We start from the raw sequence: 26,762 nt of genomic DNA on the forward strand, positions 1-26,762 counted from the left end.
CAAAATAGCTAACGATGTCATCGTGAGTAATCTGCGGAAAGACACCGACATCAGCAGTCGTGTCCGCTCCCGATATCAGCGTGCACGGATCAATCAAGAGGATCAAGAGGATGGGCACGCGAGCTTTGGTTTGAAATTTCAGCTGTTCTTGCGCCGCGGAGCGGTTTGTTACACAGAAGGCGCGATCATCAGCGCGTGATCTACTCACCGCAATTGCCTCTTTGCAACGTCCAGTACTTGGTATGGGCCCTTCAAGTTTTCAATCTACTGACTGTTAAAAGTAGCCGCTTACTACAAGGCAACTGCATCGCGAGACCAACTTAGAAGACTCTTTCAGCAGGAAGATGATGATGATGATTTATTGGCATCCCCTTTGAAACGGGGCGGCGACAAATAGTCACCTAGCCTGCTTGATTTAATCAGGTATACTATACCTGTTCTTTATCTAACATTTTTGTATACCTCTCATTATTTTTCTTTTTCAAAAATTTACCTTGTACCGCTGCCTATGATTTTAAGAGATCAGGTCGTATCCATCTTTTCCCTGCTTTTTTTCCACCAGTACTCTAATCGTCTCTTGCTGATCTCTACGGCTGATCTGTTTATGTTTCCTTCCACTTTAAACCCAAGCACTTCTGGGAGTTGCACGTTACCTACGGTTCTCGCTGGGTGGATCCCATCGCATTCCATTAGGATGTGCTGAGTGGTCTCTGGATCTTTACTGCAGCATACACATGTCTCATCTAGTTCCGAATATTTGTTCCGATATGTTTTCGTCCTTAGGCAACCGGCTCGAGCCTCAAATAGCAAGGCACTGCCCTTTGTGTTATCGTACAGATTTTCCCTTCTAATTTCTTTCTTCTAAATCTTGTAAATCTCCATTGTCCTTTTTGTTTCCACTCTTTGCATCCAATTCACGGTGTCTATTTCTCTCACTTTCTTTCTGATGACCCCTGGTTGTCTATTTACAGTTTCGATTATCCTGTACATGGTTGCCAACTTCCTTGACCTGTTCCTCCATTCTGTGTCCACGCTTTTCATGTAGAGATACTTGTGCACTTTAGCCGCCCATTTATTTTCTTCCAAGTTCCTGAGCCTTTCTTCAAAACTAATTTTGCTCTGTGCTTCTCTGACTTCAAAAGACGCCCAACCCATGTCACCCTGCACTGCCTCATTTGTGGTATTACCGTGTGCTCCCAAAGCCAACCGGCCTACTGATCTTTGGTTAACTTCCAAACCCGCAAATATATCCGATTTTAAGCATATAGTGGCATTTGCGAATGTTAGCGCTGGCACCATTACTCCTTTCCAGATTCCACGCACCACCTCGTACTTATTGTGGCCCCATAGTGCTCTGTGTTTCATTATTGCTGCATTCCGCTTCCCCTTTATTTTCAGATTATCTTGGTGGTTGCTTGAGTAATTCTTTCCTTCGTTTATGTGTACGCCGAGGTACTTATATTGCTTCACTATGGGTATTACTTGCTGTTGAATTGACACCACGAAGTTACTCGTGTGTTCATTAAAGATCATAATTCCTGATTTCTCTGTGCTAAACGTAAGGCCTAGATATGTCGCTGCATTCCCACAGATATTCGCAAGTATCTGTAAATCTTTTTTATTGTCCGCTAGTAGCACAATGTCGTCAGCGTACATCAGTCCAGGGACCTTCTGTTGCACCATTTGTCCTTTACGCATGTAGGATAAATCAAAACCTAATTCGCTGTTTTCCAGTCGTCTTTCTATACCCTTGACGTAAAGCGTGAACAACAATGGTGACAGAGGGCATCCTTGCTTCAATCCTTGGTGAATTCCCACCATTTCATTTCCTTTTTGGCCTTCCCATACCACTTGTACTTCGTTGTCTCGATATATCTACCTCAGCAGCTCCACGAAATCGTCATCTATGCCTTCGCATTGAAGAATATCCCACAACAATTCCCTGTCTACGTTCTCATAAGCTCCTTTAATATCTAGAAATGCTATCCATAAAGGTCTTTTCTGAGCTACTGAAATCTCTATGCACTGAGTTAGTACAAACATATTGTCTTCTAAGCGTCTGTCTGGCCTGAACCCATTCTGTAGTTCCCCCAATACATCGTTTTCCTCCACCCACTTCGACAGTTCTAATCTTGTGGCTTGCATTGCCATTCTATATATCACCGACGTTACTGTAACTGGCCTGTACGAGCTCGTCTTATCCTTATCTCCTTTGCCTTTGTAGATGAGATTCAGCTTGCTTTCACGCCATCCAACGGGAATATTCCTTGTTCTAATCACTTGCTCTATGGCATTAGTCAGCAGTGCCTTGCTTTTTGGACCAAGGTTTTTGATTAGCTGTATTGGGATTTCATCGGGTCCTGCTGCCGTGTTGTTAGGGACATTTCCTGCTGCCTTTTTCCAATAAAAGTTTTTTGTTGTTGTTGTTGCTGGATCTGTTGTCTGAACTACGCTTTTTCTCGTGCCGAAATTATCCCTGATAACGTCTGTGATGTACCGCAGCGCATCCTCGCCTTCGTAGATGTTACCGTCTTCATCCCTTATAGCCGTTTGCGAGTTTTTAGTTGGAGCTCCGAGTGCTTTTATATGGTTCCAGAATCTTTTTGGAGCGCCTTTGTCTCTTTTGTGAATGTTATGCACCCAACGTTCACTTGCGCATTTAATTTTCTCTTGCACGAGCTCACTCGCAACCCTTTTCTCGGTATGTATTCCATCTAAGGAGCACCTCTTCTTCTTGTAATCCTAACTTTTTGGCTTCTCGATGAGCCCTAGATGCCTCTTTACGCTCTTCTATAGCTTGTTTAATTTCCTTGTTCCACCACTTGCGTGGTTTCCTCTTTCCAATCCAACAATTGTTTTGCCGTGTCCGCCTTATCGCAAGCTACGATCGCAAGCTACGAAGAGCGCCTTCTAGCGGTCGACTGTCAGATGACCGCCGTGTAGCCTACGACTACCTATGAGCTGTCGCCAAACAGGCAGGGCTGTTACGCAAGTTATATTTACTCTATTTATTTATTTATTTATTTGTTTGTTTGTTTGTTTGCTTGTTTGTTTGTTTGTTTGTTTGTTTGTTTGTTTATTTATTTATTTATTATTTATTTATTTATTTATTTATTTATTTATTTATTTATTTATTTATTTATTTGATTGTTTGTGTGTGTTTGTTCGTTCTTATAACCCTCAAGGTGCGTAGTATTCTAACGGAATGAAACCCGTCAATTTAGGTCAAATTAGTACGAGTGCTTTCATTTTCGCTGTCTCCACTTTGTGGTCACTTCGTGGTACATTGACGTAAGTTTCGGCTCTCACGTCTAGAACAGATTTCACACCAGCTTTAGCGACCAGATGCATAACGGCGTGACGTCGCGCTCTCGAATAATTGCGCTTATGGGCTCTCCTAGCTACTTTAAAACTTCGCCGTCGCGATTCATTTAGTGAGTATACAGTGCAGTACATTTCAGCGTACATGTTCAAGCGTCAATTGTATGTAGCTTTTGTGAACCTCTATGTTTATATAGCCTGTAATAAAGGCTGGTTTGCCGTAGGTAAAAATCAATATTAAAAACAAATAAGTTAGCGACCCGGCGACCTGGTGATGAAAGCGCAAGGTGACGTCGCCACCCGACTTTCGTTTTTACAGCGAAGCTGAATACCTCTACCAGCCAAGGAAATTTTCTTGTCGTTGGCATAAGCGAAAAACGCCAGGCTAAAAATTGAATACAAACAGCATATCTCCTTTGAAATCAGGCATACAGCATTCAGCTCAGCGCTCGTTTTCAAAAGAAAAACCACAAAACACGCATCAAAACCACATGATGGATGATATGGCGCGTGTGAACAATGGGGACACCCTTCGACGCGTTTCGTTAAAGATTAGGCTTGCAGCGGCTACCAAAGGGGTTGACGTCATTCAAAACCCTCGTGTAACCAGTGTCTCTGGTTTCACTCTTTGTAGAGCCAAGTGTGTGAATTTAAGTGACGTCACAATGGGTAATCGTTGTGGGTGTCGTTTACAGCGTTCCTTCTCCCGCGTGTGTTTCCCGGTAAAGATTACGGTTGCGTAAGTTAGCGAGTGCAAAAGTACGGAACAGCATAGAAATCACGTAGTGACCTCACCACGGTCTAGCAACTCATTCAGTTCATTCCAGGCTACCATGGGTAAACCACGGAAAGTAAAGACGCCAGAAGAACAGCGTGAATGTAATGTCGTGAAGTAACAAAGGGCGTGGTTAAGTACATATCACTTGTCTCTGGTTTCACTCTTTGTAGAGCCACGTGTTTGAATTCAAGTGACGTCCCAATGGGTAATCGTTGTGGGTGTCGTTTACAGCTTCGCTGTCCAACCACCTTCATAGCGTGGATTGGAGCCACAAGTTGTTGTTTTAGGGGCGAAGCTCCTTATAGCGGCACCCGTTCGTCCCCGTCGTAGTAGGTAGCCACGTCTAGTTTTATGAATTGCTCAATACATGGCGTTGTGTGTCCGTATATGTATGTATACCCATATATACATATATATGTATACGTATAGTATAACCGGAAGCCGACTTCCGCTTCCGGTTCCACTTCCGGTTCCGCTTCCGTTTCCACTTTCCGGTTCCGCTTCCGGTTCCGCAGAACGCTTCCGGCGTTATATGAAAAAAAATGTTGCAGTGGCTCAGCTCGGCTATGCCAGGATATACGTAGCGTTAGCAAAGGTTCAGCTGATTATTCTTGGCTTTCCTGGTTGTCTAGATTGTCAAGGATTAGCTTGATTGTCATGCTTACTGCTGCTCCAATGACACACACAAACGCCAGTCAGAAGCGCAGCGGCTCCAGCGCAGTGTCAGACGGCGACTGCACAGCGAGCGCGCGCCGGCGCCAGTGCGTCTACCACGGCTACGACGTCACTCCTCTAGAATGCGCAGACCGGCGGCGGTTAGTCGCGCGCGGCGGCGGCGGAGTGCGCGAGAGGTGCCGGCTCCGGTGGCTCCGGTGCGCAAGCCGTGTGACATCACTGATCCTTGCGCATGCGCAGCACGGCTCTTGATGTGCCGCGCGATATGGGCTTGGCTAGGCCAGTGTAGCTAACGCTACAAAAATTCCGAAAGTTGTGTCCGTAGCGCGGAATCGAACCAGGGACCCCTCGCTTCCGAACGCGCGGCGCTAACCATTACGCCACGAAGCGCACATAGACACACGCACCACGATGGCAATAAATACCCAACATTAACGAAAGGCCGCGTTTCTAGCGCGTTTCTAACGCGTTTATGCTAGCGCGTTACGGCAGGTGTAAGACGCTGTGGCCTCTCCGCCTTACCTTCAACGCGTTTCGAACGCGCTGCCCAAGGCGGTGGCAAGTCAAGTTCAAGTCGAGGAGCGTTTATGAATACGGGGGGTATACTCTCTCAGCAGTCATGTGATGGCGTCGGCAAACGCGGTGCACGTTCCGGCATGTGTAAATGGCTGCGTAAGACGCTGTGGCCGCTCCCCCTTACTACAGAGTACTGCACGTTTCTAACGCGTTTGTGCTAGCGTCCCCTTAAGCGGGAGATCCGATGATTCCCTCCGGAGCTTCGCCCACTCATCATCATTCACCCCGTGGATATGCTGTGATTTTTTTTTAACACGAAAGTGTTTTATTCCGGGGTCCACCAAGACTTCACTGACGTATTTCCGTCACGGAAATACGTCATAGAACATAATACAAAGAAAGAAACCAGAAGAAAAAGTTCCACAAACATGCAAAATTTAGGAATCGAACCCACGACCTCTCGGTCCGCGACGATAGATCGCCGAGCGTTTAACCCATTGCGCCACAAACGCATTTGCAGAGAGCTACACAGACGCGCCTTATATATCTAACACTCCTCCGTGTACCCGCGCTCTTGCTCGGGGCGGTGCCGCCGCCTACGAGCAGAAAAGAGAAGTACTGCATTATGACACTAAAGCCCGGGATACATGGAGCGAACTTTCTCGACGAACTTCACGCGTCAAGTAACGACGCGGCGACACGACGCAGGATGTTTGCTGTGTTGCAATACATGCGGCGAACGCCGCCGCGCGTTGGCCGCCGTGTTGGCGGCGGTCCCGGCCGCCCGCTTCGAACTGAATTTGGCGTTGTCCTTGTAGAATTCACTTAGTTGGAAGCAAATGACTGCGTAAACGGCTTTCGCTTAGTCTCAGGCCGCTTCGACGACAGAGTATTATGGATAACCTTGAGTAGTTTTCGAGATCGCTTCTCGTTTCGAACGCGTCTAAGCCTAGCGAAAGAAATATCCGATGCCAGCGCCATCTATCGGGGAAGTCGGGAGATAGGCATGACGACAGCATGTGGCCTCTGAGATCAGAAGATTTCTGTTGAAGGTTGTTGTAGAGAGCTTGCACTGCTTGTCTGTTTCCTCGCAGATCAGCGGATATGGGATGTACAAATACAACGCGATTCCTGAGAGATCATACTAGGAACTACTCAATCGGTGCAGAGACATGCAGACACGGCAACACCAACGCGATTGCAGACGACGCGAAAAGGCGCGCGCGCGCGAAACACCAGCATGCATTGCGACCGGAACTAGTGCCTCCTGATTGGCTGTCGTCCACCGCTGCGCGCTAGACGCTTCCGGCGGCGGCGTTCACCCGACGAAAATGTTTGGACAGGCAGATCGGCTGCGGACGGCAAATTTCTTGACGCCGGCCGTCGGACGTTCGCCGCCCGACGAAGTTCTTCGCTCGGACGCCGGTTATTCGCTTCATGTATTCCGGCCTTAACGCGCACCGACAGTGAACGCTTCGGTGGTCTCAGCACTACGACGCCTCGATGCCAGCATTCGAAGGGACGCTGGCATCAAGAAGCACTACCAACGCCACCTAGGTGGCGTTCACCGTACTCAGCACAGCGGAGCGTGGCCTCCGCAATTAGCTCTGAAAATGTTTCTGAAGTTGATCGCGGAGGCTGCAATTACGACGCGCTGTACGCGCTGATTTGACTCGGTGACGATTCAGTTACGTGCTTTGTCTTGCGCGTTGTATTAGTGTGTCAGTTACGTGCTTCGTCTTTCGCGTTGTGCTAGCGTGTGCAGCGTAGTGCAGCTTCCATATGCACGACGGTTGCTCATGGTCATCGACGTTGGTAGTCGTGATGGAGGAGACGTGCCACCAGGCGTCAGCGTGGGTGCATCAACGCCTAAGGGCGCTTTAGCCACAAAACACCAATAGACATTATATATCAATGTGCAATAAACATTACACTACTTCTGTGAAGACACGTTTCACTTTCGTGTTCTATACCGATTCCTATATAAGAGGGATCAACCACATTTTTTTCATCTTCTCTGGCTTACCAAGCTTCTTTTCACAGTAAGGGTGGCTTTAATTTTTATACTGTAAGATGGTAATTTAGGGTAACAGGGTAACTAAAAAGGGCCATAATTTTTCTCTCGTCCATAAAGAGACATTAACAGGCATAGTAAGTTGCTCTTTTACAATACCGAAACTGCCACCAGTATACCTTGAACGTTGGTATAAGGCAGAAAAAATGACCATCCTTTCCTCTTCCAGAAAATGGGGCTAAGCGAAGCTTGTCGTGTTTTTCTTCGGTGTTCGTCGGAATGAATTGCACTGACGAGTACCACGTTGTGCTCGAACCACAACCGGTCACACGCACTGCAACTGGCTCTGAAGTTCCGGTTGAGAAACGCGTTGAAACCTCGCCATCGCACCGGGGAAGTTGGCGCTAGCATTGCTGAGGCGTGCATCATTGTTGTCGGGTTCCTGGAGGGCAAGGCGACGCTGACGTTTGGCCTCAACATCGCGCTTCCGCAATTCGGGGTCCGCGGCTCTTCGCTGACATTTCGCCTGGGCTTCGCAAGTCCCCACGCTAGAATCGGCACATCGACGACAAGCCCTTTTCCGAGCGAGTTCACGGCGCCATTGCTCAAACGCAGCCAGCTCCTCGGCGGAATGCACCACGCGCGGCCTGTCCAACCCGACACCGAGACTGATCTAAGGTAAGGGAAGCCCGGCGGAGCACGCACCGACCCCCCTTCCTTCCCTTTCCCTCCCCGCGACACACCAAACGACCCTGATTGGCCGCGCGCGTCACGTGCTCCGGCGCCGGCGCAGCTGGAAGAGCTGCTCTGGGAGTACCCGTGTTTTTCTGCGTAACCACGACAACGCCACCGAAACTTGTGAGTCAATACAAGCTTCGCTTGAAAAAAAAACAGAAATAAACAAGAAACAAATGGTTGCCGACGCCGCCCTGAAGTTCCCGCATCAGTGGGCCGTGACGTACGCTATTTAGACACCGTCGGCCAGGCCGGACGTAGTTAACTTGCTATATGTATAAACTGACTTCCTTTTATTTCAAAAAGTCGCAGTTTCGCCTGAAAGGCGAAGCATCAATTGCGATAGAAAATTAGTAGAGAGCTATGCGGAGTAAGGATAGCAGTTTTATCGCGTGCATAAACTTGGACACATTCGCTTACTAACTGAATTAGCAAGCTTGGTGTCAGCGCGCACAAGCAAACATGAATAGATCAAATTCGATGACCGCAGACAACCACTGTCAAAACGCTGGCGTGAGCAAGCGCGGTGGCAGCAGCGAGCGAAGGTTCGTGCGGTCTATCGCTTCAACGGAAACTGAGCGGCGAAAGCACAGCGCATACAAAGGAAAGAGCCGAGTGGAGATCGCTTTCAAGATACGGTGCGCGCGACAACTTGCAGCAGCGCAAAGTACAAGTGCGCAGTTGCTGGCAGAGTAGAAGCCGCACCCTCTCCCTCCTGGGCTGCCTTCCCACTTTCCTCCTTTCGCGCGTGAGATTCAATCGCCAGATCCCCTTACGCCGGGTCGCTAAATGCGCAGTTGGTTCCTGAGCACAATGGCAACTCCCCTCCCTCCCTCCGTTCCATGCCCCCACGGCCTCTCGCGCTACGGCAACGTCGAGTTTGCTCATCGCCGTGCATTCGGTCTCCGTGAAAGCGCGCGTCCCTCGCGTGCTGTATGTGCGTCCCTCGCACATACAGCAAACGGCGCGCGGCGACGATTTTATCACCCTTGGACTTTATACGGTACCTCACGGCGACGCCGACGGCATAAATCCGCTTGGAGTGTTCATATAATTGCTATCGCAATAAAATGGCTCCGGCCACTCACTTGAATGCGAGACCGACGCCGAGGGTTGTACGTCGGTAGGCACGGTGGTCGTTGAGGAAAGTGTTGAGGCTCTTGCTGTAGGTCTCCGGTTTTGGCAGCAAGTTGTGGCCTCCCTTGTACAGCGAGTCGTAGAAGATAAAGTCGCACAGCCCGTCTGGCGGGAACTGCTGAGTCGAGGTAGTTTTATCGCCCATGGTACAGACCATGGGCTGCTTGTCGGTTGCTGTGCAAGAAGTTTTCGTATGGAAAAATAGCAACGTGCACCTTGGACACGTCAATTCAAACAGTAGATCTACATAGTATCTGTAATGTTCGTGTGCTTCATTCCCTTGCTCTAGACTCCTCCTTTTCTCTTTAAGCACCTTAGAGAAGTTCTGCGATAGTATTGCCGGGCGGTCAATTTAGAAGACAGTTTCGCTTTCCCGAGATGTCACGCGACTAGCACAGCGCTGCTATTGTGAACTTTGCCGGAACTCCCATATTGACCGATTCACCATCTTGTCAGCCGCGATTGGTTCAGAGGGCTGCTACAGCCTCTGTCATTGGCTCAAAACTCTACCATCGCAGAATTTGACAAACGCCTACGCGTCTGGTGCTAGTCACGCTCAGTTTCGCGAAAGTGAAACTACTATTTCCGAAAGCGATCATCCGAGAATACCAGCTCTAGAGACAGTGTGAAAACCACAACATATACCTTATAAACATAAAGTATGTACAAACTTCGTATAGACTTGGACTGCTTTCAGATAGACTGTTGCTGTCGTTTGTATAAAGTGTACATAAGTTCTCGAGAAAAAAAGCCAAACCGCATTGTATACACCTTATAAACATAATATCAGAAGGTCTATACATCGTCTACAGGTTTCCCTTTGACTGCGTTGCCGTTTGTAGACTTATGATTTTGTCTATATGATGTCAAGCGAAATTCTGCAAGCACAAGTCGATGATCAACTCACACTTGTTGAATAAACTTTTACTCACTCAAGACAGATGAAATTCACTCTTCAGCTGTAATCACTCTACAATCAAATCTTTAGCAACTACTGCAGTCTGTGTTTTCCTCTTTCGCCGGTTAAGATGAGCGGGTGATCTCAGAAAGCAAAACAAAGAGTTAATCATTGCCTTTGGTTCCAGAACAGGGAAATGGCCTTTAAGTGCGTGGTATATATAGGCCTTCATCATTTTAAGTACTTAACGTTATGCATTTGGCCAGTCAACGTAATGGGTATAACAACTGTGCCTTGAATAACTTAGAGATGTTCAGGCTCCGCAAGAAATGTTGACAAGAACGGCAACATGCATCATCGAAACAAATTTAGACAGCCTACTTACCTTTCTCCCTGCCATGTGTGTTTGCCTGTCTGCCTGTCTAATTATCTGCCTGTCAGCATGTCGCTTGCATAGTCTGTCTTGTTATGTACATCCTATTAGCTGCTTGCAGATGAGGTTTTTAACATGCGCCTAAATCGAAGTACACGGGCGTTTCTACATTTCGCCTCCATCGAAATGCCGCCTCTGCGGCCGGGGTCGAATCCGCGACAGTCGAGCTCAGCGGCGCCACACCACAGCTGCCAAACTAAAGCGGCGGGTTAGACTTGCCTTCTTCGGATATGACCACGCCATCGGAAGGCTCGGTAGAGGTCGCTGTGGACGCTTTGCGGCTCATCGTGGGCGCTGTGGGCTGTGCCTTGGGCGCTGTGGGCTGTGCCTTGGGCGCTGTGGGCGGTGCCTTGGGCGCTGTGGGCGGTGCCTTGGGCGCTGTGGGCGGTGCCTTGGGCGCTGTGGGCGGCACCGTGGGCGCTGTGGACGGCACTTTCGGCGCTGTGGACGGCACTTTGGGCGTTGTGGAGGGTCTTCTGGGCGCTGTGGGGCGGCGCACCGTGGGCGCTGCAGGGGGCTTGGCAGGGCGTGCTGTGGGGGGCTCGGTAGGGCGCGCTGTGGGGCGCGCTGGGGGCGCTGTGGGGCGCGCTTTGGGCGCTGTGGGGCGCATCGTGGGCGCTGTGCGGCTCATCGTGGGCGCTGTGGGCAGCATCTTGGGCGCTGTGCGGCTCATCGTGGGCGCTGTGGGGGGCATCGTGGACGCTGTGGGAGGCTTAGCAGGGCGCGCTGTGAGCGCTTTGGGTTGCATCGTGGCCGCTGTGGGGCCCATAGTGTGCGCTGCGGGGGGCGTCGTAGAGACAACAGGCGTCGTCGTTGTCGATGTACTCGATGGCTTGGCAATAGGCGCTGGAACAACCTGTCCGGAAGATGGAGAACCCCTCAACACCGGGAATTGGACCTCTTCCGGGGTGGAAGGAACGTCTTCTGCGAGCGCAACGAGTGGTTGTGCTGATGTGAAACGTTCTTTAAAAACTATTCAAGGGGGATCGTTTGCTGAAAGCGATGTAATGAAAACATGTTATTGCATTATCTTTGCAGCAGTACTACGCACGCAACGCACCTAACTGATATCGTTGTGTAGAGGGAGGAAACCGTTACTCGAACATACCGTATTTTCGCGCGTATAACCCGCACGAGAAATTCCAGCAAGTTAACAGTAAAGTTGGGGTGCGGGTTATACGCGAATTTTACTTGGGCGTGTGGCTTCACGGCAGCGCGGCGCTGTGCTGCCGTGAAGCCGTGTCGTCTTCTTCCACAGCTGGCTGCGTGGCCGCTAATCATTCCAGCGTGCAATTTCACTTCTCTTCGGTCGTTGTAATGGGGAGGCAAAGCTTGCACTAGGCCGCGCAAAGCTCGAGTCACAACGAAGGTGGCCGATCGATTGCGTCTCCTGATAGTAGCTAGGTGCGCGGGGTTGCGTCGGAAGAGCAGGATGTGGCGTTTGTTCGTTCTTACGCCTGGCAACTTGACATGCCGTATACGACACTGCTTGGCGTCCTCGCACGAGTCACAACGAAGGTGGCCGATCGATTGCGTCTCCTGATAGTAGCTAGGTGCGCGGGGTTGCGTCGGAAGAGCAGGATGTGGCGTTTGTTCGTTCTTACGCCTGGCAACTTGACATGCCGTATACGACACTGCTTGGCGTCCTCGCATAATTTAGCTTTCTCTCTTAAATGAAACATTTATTTTTCAACAGCGAAGCTGTTTAAGCCATGCATAAAAAGTACGCAGAGAGAGAGAGAGAGAGAGAGAAACGTGGTGGGAAAGGCAGGGAGGTTAACCGGAAAAGATTCTGGTTTGCTACCCTGCACTGGGGGAAGGGGAAGGGGAAATGAAAGGCGGAAAGAATAGGGAAGAGAAAAGGCAGTCACGAAAAAAAAATTCTAGGAATTAAAAAAAAGAAAAAAAAAGAAAAAGAAGAGGTTGGAAACGTCTGTGAGAACTATAGTCTATCAGATAGTCCACTCGATCGCAAAAACTTCAAGAGTGCCTTGACTGACTTGTTGTGTGACGACTGTATTGGCCGGCGTTCCAGGACTGTCTGCTCCGAAAGCGGCCGGTCGTCAAGACGTGCCAGCGCGGTCGCGAATGACTGCCTATGTGCGCTGTATTGGGGACAGTGACAAAGTACGTGCTCGATTGTTTCCTCGTCGCCGCAGTGGTCACACGCAGCACTATCCTCCCATCCAATGCGGAAAGCAAACGACTTTGTAAATGCGACACCAAGCCACAATCGGCAAAGTACTGTTGTAAAAAGTACGCATTTCTCCTTCCGCAGCCGGCTCGTTGGCGCCCCTCGGTTAGTGATCGAGCTCGCGCTCGGCACGCGCTCGTGCCACTTCTCCCGCGTTCGTCGTCGTCGTCTTCTTCCACAGCTGACTGCGTGGCCGCTAATCATTCCAGCGTGCAATTCCACTTCTCTTCGGTCGTTGTAATGGGGAGGCAAAGCTTGCACTAGGCCGCGCAAAGCTCGAGTCACAACGAAGGTGGCCGATCGATTGCGTCTCCTGGTAGTAGCTAGGTCGAACTTGGCTATGTCGAGGTTGGAACTTGGTTGTATCTAGGTTGAACTTGGTAGCAGCTAGGTTCAGCCTTGGCTATGCCCGAGTTGAGCTTGGTTATGCGAGGTATCTCTTAAGTTATGACGCAATCGATCGTCCAGCTTTCCTGTGTCTCGAGCTTTGCGCGGCCTAGTACAAGCTTTGCCGTTTTTGTCTTTTCAAATCAGTCCAGCAGTTCTCAAATCAAAGTATTCCTGCGTGTCCTGCGTGTCACGCGCGTTTGAATAGAGAAACCAGAGTTGGCAGCGAGCCAAAGCTTCCTCTCGAGTCGTCACTGCTGTGAGAGAGACACGGGATGACAAAGTCAGAATTGCGAGTGTCTGTAGCCTGTATTCAACGGAAAGCGTGTGGAAGCCGCGCAAGAAACTCGCGAGTGAGTGAAAGGGTACGTGTCTCACCTGCGGTGTCCAGGTATGCCAGTGCACTGAGTGTACCGCCGATCAGGAGCAACATTACGATGCACAGCCCCATTGTGGTCAACCACACGCCGCGCCCTCTGCGCCAAGAAAAGAAAAGCAAAGCGGGTGGCGTAGTCGCACACGTACCGCACAGGAAAGTGACGTCAGCGAAGGGAGCTATGCGGTCCACCTACACAACGGAGCATTGCGAAACGTGTGGCGCATTCTGCCACAATAGCATGTCACGTGGTTGCCACAGGGCCAGGCAGGCTGAGACGCTCATTGTTCAGTTTAGTGTCCGCGGAGGCAGCACTCTGACATCACTTTGACGTTGTGAGGAAAAATATAGTTTTTTTCTAATGGTTTAGAATAAAATGCATTCGCAGAGAACGAAATATATTACGGTTGTTTACCTTCTGCAATTCAACATTCTACGAATAAATCAGAAAGTACCATAAAACCTGGTCAGAGCAACATTGGTGTTTTAATAGTTAACAGCATCTATTTAGCATATAAAAGAGTTCATATGAATCATCACACCGACGCCTATGCCGACGATGAAGACGACGAAAATTCGACAGGAATGACAATATATTGAATAAAAAGTTATAATAACGACGGTCATTGAAAGACAAAAGTACGAGGTTTTACAAAAAAGCCAGTTTTCGCCCATATAATTCGCATGTTGGCTTTGCTGCAATACTGTCAGCGCATGCTTAGACTAAGGCGCTAGATTTTTTTTTCTTTTTTTTTCTCGAGTGTGAAGCTGTATGGCCTACTCGGAACATTTCTCCTTCGGAGCGGGTGAAGCTGCCTGCCGATCTGTACCAGTGGACTAAGCTATAGCCACGACGATTGTTAGCAGTATCTCAGTTCTGGCTTAGTGCTACTCTCATACTGAAGTCAATTTTTAATGCGTCAAGCATTAGCAGTGTTAAAGTGTAGCAAAGTGTATATGTGTAAAGTGTGAGAATCCGCTAGAGAGGGTATGGGAGAGCTTAAAAGAGTGTGCGTGTTTATTTGTATGTATGTATGTATGTATGTATGTATGTATGTATGTATGTATGTATGTATGTATGTATGTATGTATGTATGTATGTATGTATGTATGTATGCATGCATGCATTATGTATGTATGCATGCATGATGTATGCATGCATGCATGCATGTATGTATGTATGTATGTATGTATGTATGTATGTATGTATGTATGTATGTATGTATGTATGTATGTATGTATGTATGTAGTTGTACCGACGGTGTTCTGCCCAGAACTACCGTCAGTTGGACATCGCTGCTCGAAGAGTCAAGAATTTGTGTCGAATAAGCTCCTGAACAACACTTTGCAATATGGCGAAACCGTTTTAAATCACGTATCAGGCACCTGAAAGAGGTTTGAGGAACTGTTGACGCATTTCGCTTGCACTTACTGTTAAATCGCCACTGAATTTTTCATGAGTTCCTTGCGTAAACACCACGAAAGCTTTTAGAAAGTCGATTAAGCAAGAAAATTTCATGATTTACCTTTTCTCGTCTACAATTCAGAATTGTTTGGCGCTTGCTACCAGCATGTTGTGCTGGTGATAACCGACATTTAAATGTGGCCAATAGTAAATCATCAGCATGTTCATGCACACGAGCCAGAAAAAAAGATATCTAGTTTCGTTAACTGAGAACCAAGCAACAATTCAAGTCACAATCGCCTGCAAATATCCATCACCCGGTTGGCACCAGTTCTCCCACGCAGTTAATGGTTGCTAGACGAATTAATTTTGCGGCTGTATACGCACTTTTTTCTGTAAATTGAGACAGGGAATATAAAACTGTGACCAAAACTATATAATAGGGACAATTTCGGCTTAAACAACGAGGATAAACGGGCACCGGGATATAAACACAATACCCTAAAGACAACCGCTTTTTTCTCTAAAGCATGACAAAGTATATAAAGCTGTGGCCAAAGCTATAAAATGGGGTCAATTCCAGATTGAACAGCGCGGATAAGTGGCTATCGCGACATAAACGCATTTTAAGACCAGCGCTTCTTTCTCTAAAGTGCGACAATTATAAAACTGTGACCAATACTATAAAATAGACACAATTACAGCTTAAACAACGCGGATCAACGGGTATCGGGACATAAACACAACACGCTCAAGACCAGTGCGTATTCCTCTAGAGTAGGACAAAGATTATAAAAGTGTGACCAAAACTGTACAATATGAACAATTTCAGCTTAAACAGCGACAATAAGCGGGTAGCTGGACATAAAACAACCTCAAGACCAGCACTTTTTTCTGTAAAGTTGGACAAAGAATACAAATCTGTGGCCAAACCTATAAAATAGTGACAATTCCAGCTTAAAGGAACATCGACACAAAATCTGAACATTTTGCGGAAATGATCAAAATGAATCTTCAGTGTGCGATTACACCGAAAAGAAGTAGTCACTTAGCTCATTTTTCAGCCGATGGCTTTATTTTTGGCGTTTTCGTGAGGGCGCATCACGCCGCCCGACCCGCGCGAGTTAAAAGACGTGACGTCACGACACCCTCGTCGGATAGCCAGCCGGCCGGCCGCGGTCATTCGAAGCGCACCGACGCTGCCATCGCGAGCATGGATTCGAGTTCTGGTGCCTCTACCAGCGATGAGTACACGTCTGAAGACGGGGACCATTCCAACTTGGCAAGAAATATATAACCGCTTATGGTTACGAAGCCTTCCGCGTCAAGCGACGAAGAAGAGTAGGCGGCCGTGGACGTGCCGGTCAGGTTTTCGGGAACCATAGCGCGAAGATTTCGCTCTGCACCAAACATATGTGCAAGAATTATTTGTCATTTCCACTGTACACTTGCTTTTTCAAGAGCGCACGCAGGCGAGGCAGCTGCAGGGGCACTTCAGCACTGCGTGGATGGCTGAATAGTAGTTTATGCCGTAGGCACAAGAAGACTGCAAGTGAACGAGAGCAGTACCGACCTCTCTTCCCCTCCTTTTCAAACGTGCCGCTGATCCTTTCTGCCTTGCGTTTTCGTGAGAAGACCGAGGGCACAGCGTCAGGCTTTAGGCGTTGCCTTTTGAGTGGCACGCCGAGGCTTTTTAGCCAAACCGGGCTGGTCACATAATCATCGTCGACGAAGTGGTCTCCCCACAAATTAAGTCATGTTTTAGAGGTCTCCAGGCTGGGCGTGATAGCTGACAGGCACGTATCCAAAATTTACGCACCTTCTCGTCTCTGGGAAACGTGTACGACCGCGTGTCACGACCGACGATGCTGTTATAACAGCCTTGGGCGCAGCAATGTCTGGGCATTTCCTTCCGCCAGTGATGATAAAACTGTAACCAAAACTATACAATAGGGACAATTTCGACCTAAACCGCGAGAATAAACGGGTACCGGGACATAAACACAACACCCTCAAGACTAGCGCGTTTTTCTTAGTGGGACAAATCATATATTTTGTGACCAAACCTATAAAATAGGGACAGTTCCAGCCTAAACAGCGCGGACAAACGGGTATCGGGACCTAAACACAACATCCTGAAGACCAGCGCCTTTTTCTCTCAAGTGCGACAGAGATTATAAAACTGCGACCAAAACTGTACAATAGGATCAATTTCAGTTTAAACAACGGGGATAAACGGGTATCGGGACATAAACGCAACACTCTCAAGACTAGCACATTTTTTCTGTAAAGTGGGACAAAAAATATATTTTGCGCCCAAACCTATAAAATAGGGAAAATTCCAGCCTAAACAGCGTGGATAAACGGGTATCGTGACATAAACACAACATCCTCATGACCAGCACCGTTTTCTCACAAGTGGGACAGAGATTATAAAACTGTGACCAAAACTTTACAATAGGGACAATTTCGACCTGAACAGCGAGGATAAATGGGTGTCGGGTCATAAAAACAACACCCCCAAGACAAGCAGGTTTTCTCTGTAAAGCGGAACAAATATTATATTTCGTGACTAAACCTATAAAATAGGAACAATTTCAGCTTAAACAGCGCGGATAAACGGTAATCGGGACATAGACGCAACACCCTCAATACTGGCACTTTTTTTCTGTAAAGCGGGATAAACAATATAAACCTCTGACAAAACCTAAATATAGAGACAATAGAGACTTGCCTAAAGGCTCGTGTTCAAGTTCTCCTAGTTCAAGTGTAGATAACTCATTATTTGACCTAATTTTGTAACCAGGGTGTTAACTGTGTATACTTTCCTTCCGCTAAAAGGCTCTTATCTTACTAGGACTCTATAGTTTCTTCTCATCGCTGGAAAATATTATGTTGAACTACTTAACATTATTTATTTATTTATTTATTTATTTATTTATTTATTTATTTATTTATTTATTTATTTATTTATTTATTTATTTATTTATTTATTTATTTATTTATTTATTTATTTATTTATAGCATTGTATACCTTGATTTTTCGCTCCTTTGCTAACATTTCAACCTTCCTTATGCAATATTCCTCCAGCAGGCTGTTAGTTATATGAATAAACTAAATTCATGAATGCTGGATGTGTTGTCACGCATCGATAAACGGTATTCGCATCACTCTTGCTCTGCAGGGACAATCTTATACTTGGCTTGTATTCCGTAAGTTAGGTTTGCCGAGTCCCCCCCTGGTCATGTTGCCTGTGCATTTTCCTTACTTTTCCGTACGCTATCAACAGCCCCCGCAGAATTCGTGATGGCAAGCGCATTAGTCACTTTCATTACAACGGTGACGAGGTTATTCCATGGATCCTTCACAGTTACCCTAACCGTTTTCAATATGGACTAACACATTTCAACTGCTCCAGCAACCATCTTTCCGACGCATTGTCCAGACAGACGGGACGGTTTGGGCGAATATGTGTTTGCTATACTATACGATAGATGGGGGTACTTACGACGGCTGGGCCTCCACTGTTCCTGCAAGAAGAATGGGCAGGAAAAAACAGCAAGTTTGAGTACATTGCGTGCAGTACCCCCCCCCCCCCCCCCCAATAAAAAAAAACTTCCTACTGATTTAGAACAGTGCATTCACTAGCAATACCTGCGCACAAGTTTTTTATCTGAACAGTACAAGAATACGTCACAACAGATCGCATAGAGTATGGTGGATTCAAAAAGAAAGCATCTAATCGATAAGCAAGTAGGGTTACCTGCAGAAGAGTTGGATGAAATATCCCCGTGTGATTAAACAAGGCATGATAGCGGGCTTGTTCGTATTCGATTACTATTGGACTTAAAGCATGAAGACAAAAGCGGCAGGAACAAATGGACGGACAAGGACGTGCATTTCCTGCCTATACACCTGCTGCTTAGTTCTCCTGTTCGAGTATTGTGCCGTGGTAATTTCGTGATTGCACAACAACGAGGACATCGGATCATGGTCCTTAGTGCAGAATTAGCATTCCCTTTCGTGCTGGTGCCCATTTGTACACTGAGTCCAAACGAATATTGCTACACCTTCATCGAACCTACATGGGAAACGCATAAACGCCAGACTTGGGCGACTCTTTGATACTCTTCGTTTAGTTACTAGAAATATTTATGCCTCACAACTAATCCATATGTTTCGTGGAATGCCACGCGATCTTGAGAAGCACCCTTCTCAGTAAACCAGGGAAACTTTGACGGAACTTCCGTGCAACTTGAAGAATCCTTCGAAACTCCTGGAAATCAACGTTGAGATGCACCCGTGCATCATAATGAGCTAAGTAGATTGCATGAAGCAGCAGCAGACGATGATGATTATAATGATCATAATCGTCATTATGATTGTCATCACGGCAGCAGAAGATGATCGTGATGAAGAAGACATTTTTATGATTATCGTCTGCTGCTCTGTCACTGTAAGTGATTATCATCAGCATCCTGACCTTCATGAGTTGATCACCATCGTGATAATTGTTCCGACGTGAGCATCTCTGTTGAAACGCGGCAGATCTCACCAAACTTCTCACTCTTCCTGACCCGACTGTTCGCGAAATCTAAAGTCTTGGTTAGGGTAGCCAGTTGTACATTTCTCGCTAGATGGAGACTGTCACAGTGCACCAGAATATACTCAATGGTTTCTACTCTATTCCTACACGCTGCGCACAATGTATTCATCTATAATCCGACGTTCTGAGACACGATGCCTCCGTCTTCGAACATACAGTACTACCCTTCCAAATATCATAAAACGTTTTCTCCGCTCATTTTATTCTTTGCTGTTTGATATAGTTCCACAGCTCGCTTCCTGTCTAGTGCGTCTATCGGCTATACGGTTCCTGCATCCCCGACTTTACATTTAATACACATGTATCTGACACTGTTCACAGCGCTAGCGTAATACCCGCTAGTTAGTTTCCTGGTCCATTTTGCAGCACTAGAAGTCCGCATCTATTCTATGTGGGAATATTAGAATAACCTAGCCGCCTGTCTATTTTCATTCATACCAATTGCTCAGTCGGTTTAAAATTACGTTTTGCTTTGAGCCTTCGGCAATCGGGATCTCCAGGCTATGTCGCCTTGCACTGCTTAATTTGTGGTTTTTCCACGCGCTCCCAGCTACTTGTTTAATAGCTCGCTGATTACCATTCACTGCTAACCAGATCTGATTTTAAGCGCGGTACCGCGTCATCAACGTTAGCCCGTGGCCCATTACTCATTGTAATACATCTATAGCTACTTCATATATTTTACGTTTCATCATGGGCACATTATTTTAGCATTTAGCTTTGATTAAATCATGTTTGTTAATGTCCCTTTTTCACATACTTCTAGGTATAAGTACTCGCCTACAGTTGCTTTAGTGTTTCGCTGTTATGTGACCATATCTCACAATACGTGGTCAGTATATGTTATATGACAATGTATCTCTCACACTCCGCTAACCAAAACAATGTCATCTGCATATACAAAGCCAAGAAGACGCTGTTCCACCTCCACACGATCTCTCTTACACAAAATAAGATATGCCAACTGAAGGATGCAAACTATAGCCATTTCCTTGGAAATGGTTCGTTGGCAGATACCTCTAAGCAGACACACCTGCTGCGCTTATGTGGTTCGTGCTGACAAACCATCGATTGTGATAGAGATTTATTGGATCAAAACAGCAAGCTCGACGAGTAGGTAGGTAACATCTTCGGAACAATAACGCGAAACGGAACGCGGACAGAGATTGAGACACCGCTCGTGTTTGAATCTCGGTCCGTTGCCCGCTTCGCTCTGCTATTTCAAACCGATTTATTGTCCTAATATGTCTTTGTTCCCTGCCTTTGCGTCCCCAGCATTCTAGCAGCAGTCTTTCACCATTATCGGCCGCAGAATTATTAACCTTTCCGCTGTTATCTTTTAAAGGCCTCGGCAAGGACGTGCTCATTGATCTCAGGATGGATATCGCGACAAGCACCCCTGTCTGCAGCGTCACCTGCTGGGAAGCAGGACTTTGCAGATATTTGCGGTTACAGCGCCCAGCGAGGTCGCCATTCTACGGTGCGACGACGCTCTAAATCACTCACTGTCAAAGCTACCGCTTAACTATAAGCAAAGAGATCTTACAATGCGCAGCTGCGTTTTACTTGTCTCGGTGTAGTAGGGTGCGAAACAATGTGAACTAAGACCAAGACAGAAAAGAGCGTCCTACTTCATAGTGGCACTCGTTCTATATTAGACCGTCATAATTACGAGTCAACTATCCCAGCAACCAGTCATTATTCAATGCTTTTTTTTTTTACATTACATACCGACGGCAACTGGCGGGTAGCCGTACTGATCCTGTCCGTACGGCGCCTGTCCGTATGGATCCTGTCCGTATGGATCCTGTACATACGAAGCCTGTGTGTACTGATCCTGCCCGTACTGCGTCTGGGGGTAACCTGCCGGGTCGTACGCCTGTCCGTAGGGTGCAGCTGGATCATTGTAGTAGCCAGATTCGTATTGCATGATGGCGATAGAGCTGGCAAGCTGGAAGAGAAAATTAAAAATTCTTGTTAGCAGTGTTCAAACAGACCCTAAAGAAAAGGTTGAGCTCAACCTCATTAGAAAATTTCCTATCTGTAATACATACCAATAAGCTCTCATCGTGAGAGGAGCCTTTTTTATTTTCGCACAGCTTACCCTACACCTCAGATGTGTATTTAAATGAAAACGGGCAGATCGTCCTTATGCAGAAATTGTAGTGGCTCAGCGGCACTTTTGCGGATACTTAATTAGCAAGAATTGACGCGCAGAAACGAAAGACTTGTGGCGAAGCCACCTTGATGTTTCAGCACTGGCGCGCAATAGCGCGCAATAACGTCATGGATATTGACGTTCCTGCTCGGACCTAGTTAATTCCTAATTGATAAAGACAGGGCTACGATCTATTGAACAAGAGCCAGACACTGAACTTAGCTTAGAAAACGCTTACCGCGCCGAAACGGCGCATACAGGAGAAATAAAAGATATATATAGGCGTAAAACAAAGAATTACATAGTTCCCTTTTCATTTTTTTATAGCGACGAACCACTTATCGAAAAATTAACGATGGTAGAGTTTTGAAATAAAGCATTGTCAATCTAAATTGAACTATATTTTCCCTCTTTCGAACAAGGTTCATTGATTGATTAGTTGATTGGTTGATTGATTGATTGATTGATTGATTGATTGATTGGGCTCAACATCTCAAAGCAACGCAGGGAATGGGAAGGACGCCGTAGAGGAAAGTAAATTCGGTATACAAGAACTTTTGCATTGTGCCGCCATTGTGCCACCATTGTGCCGCCATTGTGACGCCATTGTGACGCCATTGTGCCGCCAATTCTTTTTTTTTTCAACAAAATGAATAGTATAACAGCATCCGACATCGATGGTTTAAAAATGAAGCCTATTTCTTACATCCTTGCCGTATTCTTACCACACGTTATACACATAATGAGCCTATGCATCTCTAATGCAGTGTTCCCACGTCGTATGGAAGTCGCACGTTTGTCGATGCTTTTTTTTAAAAAAAGGCGATAGGAATAATTTTGGCAATTATAGGCCGATATCCATTTTGCCAATATATCGAAAGTTATTAGAAAAGGTTATTCGCAAACGTTTAGTTTCCTTCGAAAAAGAACGTCGCACACTGACTGACTCAGAATTAGGTTTCCGAAAAACACTTATCAACAGTGCTATCAACACTGTTACAACAAAAACATGCGTATTAAGAGAGCTTGAAAAAATAAACAGAATATAAGTTGGTATCTTCATGCATGTCACCAAAGCATTCGACGTGATAAACCATGATTTCCAACTCCGTGAACTTGAATGCCATCAGATACGCGAGCACGCTGCATTACTCTTGAAATCATATCTACAGCACCGCAAACAAACAGTCTGTGTCAACGGTTTTCTTTCTGAAACACTATCTCCAGCGGCGTTCCCCAGGGAAGTATTTTAGGTGCATTCCTCTTTAAGATTTACATTAATGATATCGTCCGCATCGCATCACTTTTAAAGTTTATAACTTACGCACACAAGGTTATTGATATCAGGAGATAGCGTTGGGGGACAAGGAAATAGATCCAGCCAATCACACATTAGCTCGATTAGACCTATGGACAAAAAATAATGCGCTTGAATTAAACATTACTAAAACGAAGGTTATTGTTTTTAGAGCTGAGGATAAAGAAGTTTCAACAGGGACATATGCTTCAGGTCGGTTCCTTTAAAAGCTGTCTCGTCTTTTGAAAGATTAGGCGTTATTTTCAACTAAAAGATGAGATTGGATATGACCACGTCAATCATTTTATAACAAAAATGTCGCAAATTTTCGGTTTCGTCTATCATAATCGTCATATCTTACCAACCAACGTCAAAATTACAATATATGGAGCTCCGTTCCATTCTCGCCTAAATTAAGGTATGTTTCGCTGGGGCTCCATAACACAGAAAAACATGCGAAAACTACATGTACTACAAAAAAGCTTTTTACGCATAGTTGAACGTGTACCACTGCTACATCACACCAGATAACTTTTCTTGAAATATAAAATTCTGCACACATTAGAAAACGTATTACTTCGCTTACTTAATAATTTATCCAAAGTAAACACGTCTTCCAGAGGCATTATTTCAAGAACTACATTTACACTTTCTTAAATCCAGGTCCGCCCTCAGATATGGTTGTTCGCAAAAAAATAAAAGGGAGGGAAGGGGGGGGGGGGGATGGGTTCATACAGCGAATTTTTTTTCTCCTCTCACGTGCTTTTTTTTTCGCGTGTACAAAATTATGTATTGTATACATTAGCATTGCGCATTTTCATTTGTGACCGCTAATTGTTTATAATTGTTTGTAACTACACTGACGGTAATAGTTCAGCGGAAACCCGCTAGGTGGGGAGAAGTAATTAAATCGAAAACGTTATATCCATCCATTGATAGCAGTTGCTACAAAGAAAGCCCATACGGATTCCTCGAAAGAAAGGATTCGCAGTTGAGGAAGAATTCGACCTGGTCCGGGACGAACTTGTAATTTGAATTTGAATTTGTAACTACATTGTATAATTGCATCCATTCCGTGATCGAAACACTTAACAGGTGTATTGGAACCACTGGTATACCATTGCCAATGTGTGGGTCTTGAGGCTCTCTCAAGCTGCCTTGAGGCAGCTTTTACTCCAGGCTCCCTCCATCATGTACACTTTCGATGGTAAGTAAAACAATCCAATCCAATCCAGTGGTAAACGCGCCATCGCAAACGCATGTGCTCTTAGGTTCAGTCACGGCGAAGAATTGCTCAATGCGAGTGCCTGTTTTTGAGTGCCTAACAAAATGGGGGCTTAGTACAATCTGTCATAATAAAGCACAATTGATCAAAAGTGGGCGAACGAGGGAAGCATAGGTCCAGAGTGAGCGTTTATACAGGGAGACTTCAATGCAGCGCCTAATTTCCTTTACCATTGCTTAAAGCGTGCTGTGACGCATCCAATCGTTTGACTGCTGAAGCTAAAGCTAATGACGTGTATATATGGCCTATAATACTACCGCTATGCTTCACAGAGACAGTTCAAGAAGTATAAGTATGAGCAATCCTTTATTCGTATTCAAGCATGTGGTTGACAAATGTGAACACAGTGGGCGCTCCCTTCTTTCCGGCGGTTTGTCAGACGGTGGGTCTCTGCCATATTCTTTCTATCACGGAGCACAATACTCACGGTACCGCAGAGCTCGTAATCCTTCGTTCGACTTGTCGCACCAACAGCCGCACCCCACAAGTTTCCAGTTAACTCCCACAGTTGAAGGACTCGATCATCTTTCGTAAGCATTGCGCATCGTGTCGGGAGCCAAGTCGCACCGTATATGCGAAACACATATGCACACAAAATATATTGCGCACTAGCCGTACCAGCGAACCATATATGAATCCAAGTTTTCAGCAAACTTCCCACTCGTTTCAATGGGTTCCAGCGAACAGAATAGCTTTTATTCTTTGCGGACGCGTAGTACAACGGATTGCGCGTCTGTGGCACTACATAAAAGCTAGCGCGCCTACTAGCTGGATTGATTGATTGATTTACTGATTATTATTGATTGATTGATTGATTGATTGATTGATTGATTGATTGATTGATTGATTGATTGATTGATTCCGACGTCACAAAGCGACGCAGGAAATGGAGAGGACGCCGTAGGGAAAGGTGAATTCGGTACACGAGAACTTTTGCATGTTGCCGCCATCGCAAGCGCATGTGCGGAAGGCACCACGAATTTGTGAACAGGGCTTTACCAAAACCCGCGAGAACACCAACATTGTCGCACACGTCGCCATATTTGTTCCTTCTACAGATACAGGCCGTTTTCACAATTGCAATCGCGGTCTTTGTTTGGTGGCGGCGGAGTGATTAGCCTGGTGGTTTAATACATTGATAATAGATTTATCGAGGCATGCGACACAGAATAACCACTCACCGATTCAAACTGAAGCACCGTTCGAGGACTAGAACGAGCTGGCTCGAGACAGTCCGGTGCATCTCGAGGCAATGGTGATGATGATGATGGTCTTAAACCATGTAATGTTCCCACTACGTGCGAGAGGCTGAGATTCTAGCCCCGAGTAAGAAACATAATACCAGCAAGAACTAGGAGGAGAATAAAATGTGAGGATAAAATATGAGTATACCAAAAAACAATGATAGCGCGTAATGTTTGACATTCAAATTAATTACCTTAACTCACTCGGAGATGTTAACGAATAAGCGACAAATGGTTGCAGTATATAATCAAATGGAAGTGAAAGGAACCATTCACAGAGAAGGAAGATAAATAAAATAACCGTATTAAAAAGTGCATATCGCTCTATTGCACTTTGAAATTAAAAAAACGGACGCAGATCCAACAGTGTGTTGCAATCTCAATGGCACGAAGGTTGTTTGAGCTAGCCAGGTAGCTAGATAGCGAAACTTTATTAGAAAGATAATCAGAGTTTTATCTTGCCCCGAAGGGGCATCGCTAACGGGCCAGGTAGCAACAGTAGCGGTTGACACGAGCCCATGGGAGGTATTCTGCAAGTGTCCACCCAGTGGACATGTCCATTGCGTCTGCTGTTGAAGTTCTGATTGGCTGGGCTGGAGTGCGCGTCAGGAAGAGCCAGCCGCCACACACAGCCAATCAGCCCTTCAGCAGCAGACGAAATGGACATGTCCACTAGGTGGACACTTACAGAATAGCCCCCCCCCCCCCCCCCCACCTCGTAGCGTGTAGCACTTAAGTACAAACCAATGGTACAAACCCCGTGTAAGTGATCTTGCGAGCCACGGCGACAAGCGACGCGATGAAGATAGCTGTCGCGTCCACTGGTCGCCCACAAGTCGAACCACGCGCGAGCGACGACTTTGAGCGACGTATCCCCGGTGTTGCCGGTATGAGAGCACCAAATACGCGCCGAAACTCACGTGGCGTCTGGTGTAATAAATTAAGCTGATTTGTTTCGCTTTACCGGAGCCGCATAAAATCTTTCTGAAGGTCATGTAGTAGCTTTCTTTTCTTTTTATCCTTGCACTTATCGAAAATTCGCTCATTTGCTCGTTTCGTGCGAGAACCGGCCGGTGGTATGTCACTAACATACCTTGTGCTCCCCCTTCTTGCTAATGGCTAGTCACTCATCACACTTCCGGACGACGAGCGACGAATTCTAGATCTCCCGAACCGAGTGATCAAGAGATAAGAACGAGTGATATGTTTGCGCTGCGGCCCATTTCGTCGCTCAAAACCCTCACTCGTAACCGTTGCGCACGAAATCGCCCACCTGATGTTTGGTCTTAAACTGCCCGCGTC

The 26,762-nt window shown here is 46.5% G+C and overlaps 1 protein-coding gene across 1 annotated transcript; it reads right to left on the bottom strand.

The window, feature by feature from the left end:
- Positions 1–9,123: 9,123 nt before the first annotated feature.
- Positions 9,124–21,406, bottom strand: LOC125945402 (DNA-directed RNA polymerase II subunit RPB1-like). The gene is made up of 5 exons (XM_049667148.1): positions 21,208–21,406; positions 18,379–18,400; positions 13,467–13,564; positions 10,727–11,431; positions 9,124–9,350 (listed from the first exon to the last, which is right to left on the bottom strand). The coding sequence occupies exons 1-5, from the start codon at positions 21,404–21,406 to the stop codon at positions 9,124–9,126; spliced, it is 1,251 nt and encodes a 416-aa protein (XP_049523105.1).
- Between the last annotated feature and the right edge of the window lie 5,356 nt (positions 21,407–26,762).

This window comes from Dermacentor silvarum, chromosome 5 (assembly GCF_013339745.2).
Source record: "Dermacentor silvarum isolate Dsil-2018 chromosome 5, BIME_Dsil_1.4, whole genome shotgun sequence".
NCBI lineage: Eukaryota > Metazoa > Arthropoda > Arachnida > Ixodida > Ixodidae > Dermacentor > Dermacentor silvarum.